We start from the raw sequence: 1,856 nt of genomic DNA, 5'->3' as shown, positions 1-1,856 counted from the left end.
TTTTTTTTTTTTTTTTTTAAAAACTAAGAAACCTAGGGATAATCATGGTCTTACAACCTCAAGGGAAGGTATAGGGTTTACGGCTGGTGGGTCTTCTCCGCCATGGAACTGCAGCTAAATACGCGATCAAAAATCTTGTTGAATGGAAGAGAAAACCTACCTATTGATCTCGTTATGGAAATACTTTCGAGACTGCCTTTAAAGTCTATTGGGAGATGTTGTTGCGTATCAAAGCTGTGGGCCTCCATTCTTGGACTTCCCTATTTCCTAGATTTATTTGCCACTAGATCTTCAGCTCGGCCTCATATGTTGTTCGCCTGCAGGCGAGATGGCAAGGTCTTATTCTTCTCGGCACCTCAACCTCAAAATTTTGATGTCAACTCCTCGTCTGATGTAACCGCCAATTATCTTTCACGTGTTTCCTACGATGGTTCTTACTGTTACATTAGTGGTCCTGTCCACGGCTTGGTCTGTCTTACATTTAAAGATAATAAGGAGTCCTCAAAGGGACATATAATATGTAACCCTAGCACGGGACAAACTTTAACCTTACCCCAACTCGAAAGTATGGTTGGGGTGAGAAGCCCTTATAAGGCGATAAGCCTTTTGTGGTATGATCCTACTGATAAAAAAGGTAAGGTATTGTTCATGGAAGAGGACGTAGACCATTCTATCTCCCTTGTTGTTTTGAAGCATAAAGTTATGACTTTAGGAACTCAGAAACTTGAATGGAGAAGGACCAAGTGTTGCATACCCCATTATTCTTATGTAAAAGGGATATGCATTAATGGTGTTTTGTACTATCGATCTGTTCGTGCGTATACACATGATTCTGTAATAGTTTGCTTTGACGCTAGGTCCGAGGAGTTCAGTTTTATTGAAGTGGAAACGACTTTCAAGGTACCACTAATTTGCGGACAATATATAAACTACAATGGCAAGTTTGGCTTACTTCTCTCCCAAGGGTGGGACTACGCTGATGAAGCAAGTAGCAGTTTTGAGTTGGTGGTTATAGGCGATTCTGAAAACCAGGAGTGGTCGACGCGTAAATACGTGTTGCCTCCTACGTGGAAGAATATGGTTAAAGAAAAGTTGGGCTTTGTTGGATTTATTGGTACACATACGATCGTGTTGACGCACCCTTCTTCCTACATTATCTACTACAATATCGAGAAAAATACTATCGTAAAAGTTAGTATCCAAGGGTTGGATGGGTTTAAGTGCTTCGAAGTTTTAACCTTTGTGGACTATGTAGAGGACCTTAGAGCTTGAAAGTTTTGTTACAAATCTGGTTTGGCTTGTGATGATTGGACTTTAACTTCTTGCTACTGGTTTTGTGTACTTATCATTATTTTGGCTCATTAGATGACTCTTTTCTCTGTTTTTGGGAATCTTCTATGGATATGCTAACAATTTACTGCATTGTTTTAGTACAAAACTCAAGAGCTATATATGGGTTTTAACATTAGCTTTAAATTATTATCTATCTATGAGTTAGTGGGTGATCGTCTAATTAACTTTCTGATTAGACAGTTAAATTAAGTGGTTTGCATAGATGATCATGTAAAGTATCTGTATATATAAGTTTTGAAAACGCCAAGTACTTGGTGGGATAGAAGAAAAAATTGACAGCACAGTTAACATATCAGTCAGTAGCAAACAGAAAACGGAATGTTAATTTCATATATATTTTACATATGCATAACACACTAAGTCCAAAATATATACTCTGAATTAATTAATTTTTTTATTGATCAATTACTTCAATGGATGAAAAGGCACTGCGGAAAAGGGTTCTACGCCATGCTGTAACTTTTTTTTGCAGATTATTGGATGTAAAACTTATTGAAGGTTTC

At 37.7% G+C, this 1,856-nt stretch overlaps 1 protein-coding gene across 1 annotated transcript; it reads left to right on the top strand.

Moving 5' to 3' along the window:
- Positions 1-102: 102 nt before the first annotated feature.
- LOC106321674 (F-box protein DOR-like) lies at positions 103-1,292 on the top strand. Its single transcript, XM_013759920.1, has one exon. It carries the CDS (start codon positions 103-105, stop codon positions 1,270-1,272), a length of 1,170 nt encoding a protein of 389 aa, XP_013615374.1. The 3' UTR covers positions 1,273-1,292.
- Positions 1,293-1,856: the final 564 nt, after the last annotated feature.

Source organism: Brassica oleracea, unplaced genomic scaffold (genome assembly GCF_000695525.1).
Source record: "Brassica oleracea var. oleracea cultivar TO1000 unplaced genomic scaffold, BOL UnpScaffold02391, whole genome shotgun sequence".
Taxonomy (NCBI): domain Eukaryota; kingdom Viridiplantae; phylum Streptophyta; class Magnoliopsida; order Brassicales; family Brassicaceae; genus Brassica; species Brassica oleracea.
Note: the sequence above shows the minus strand (reverse complement) of the source record. Positions and strands in the feature narration are given on the sequence as shown.

Bases quoted from the DNA above. Each gene is read 5' to 3' on its own strand.
- LOC106321674 (XM_013759920.1), top strand. From the start codon at position 103: ATGGAACTGCAGCTAAATACGCGATCAAAAATCTTGTTGAATGGAAGA.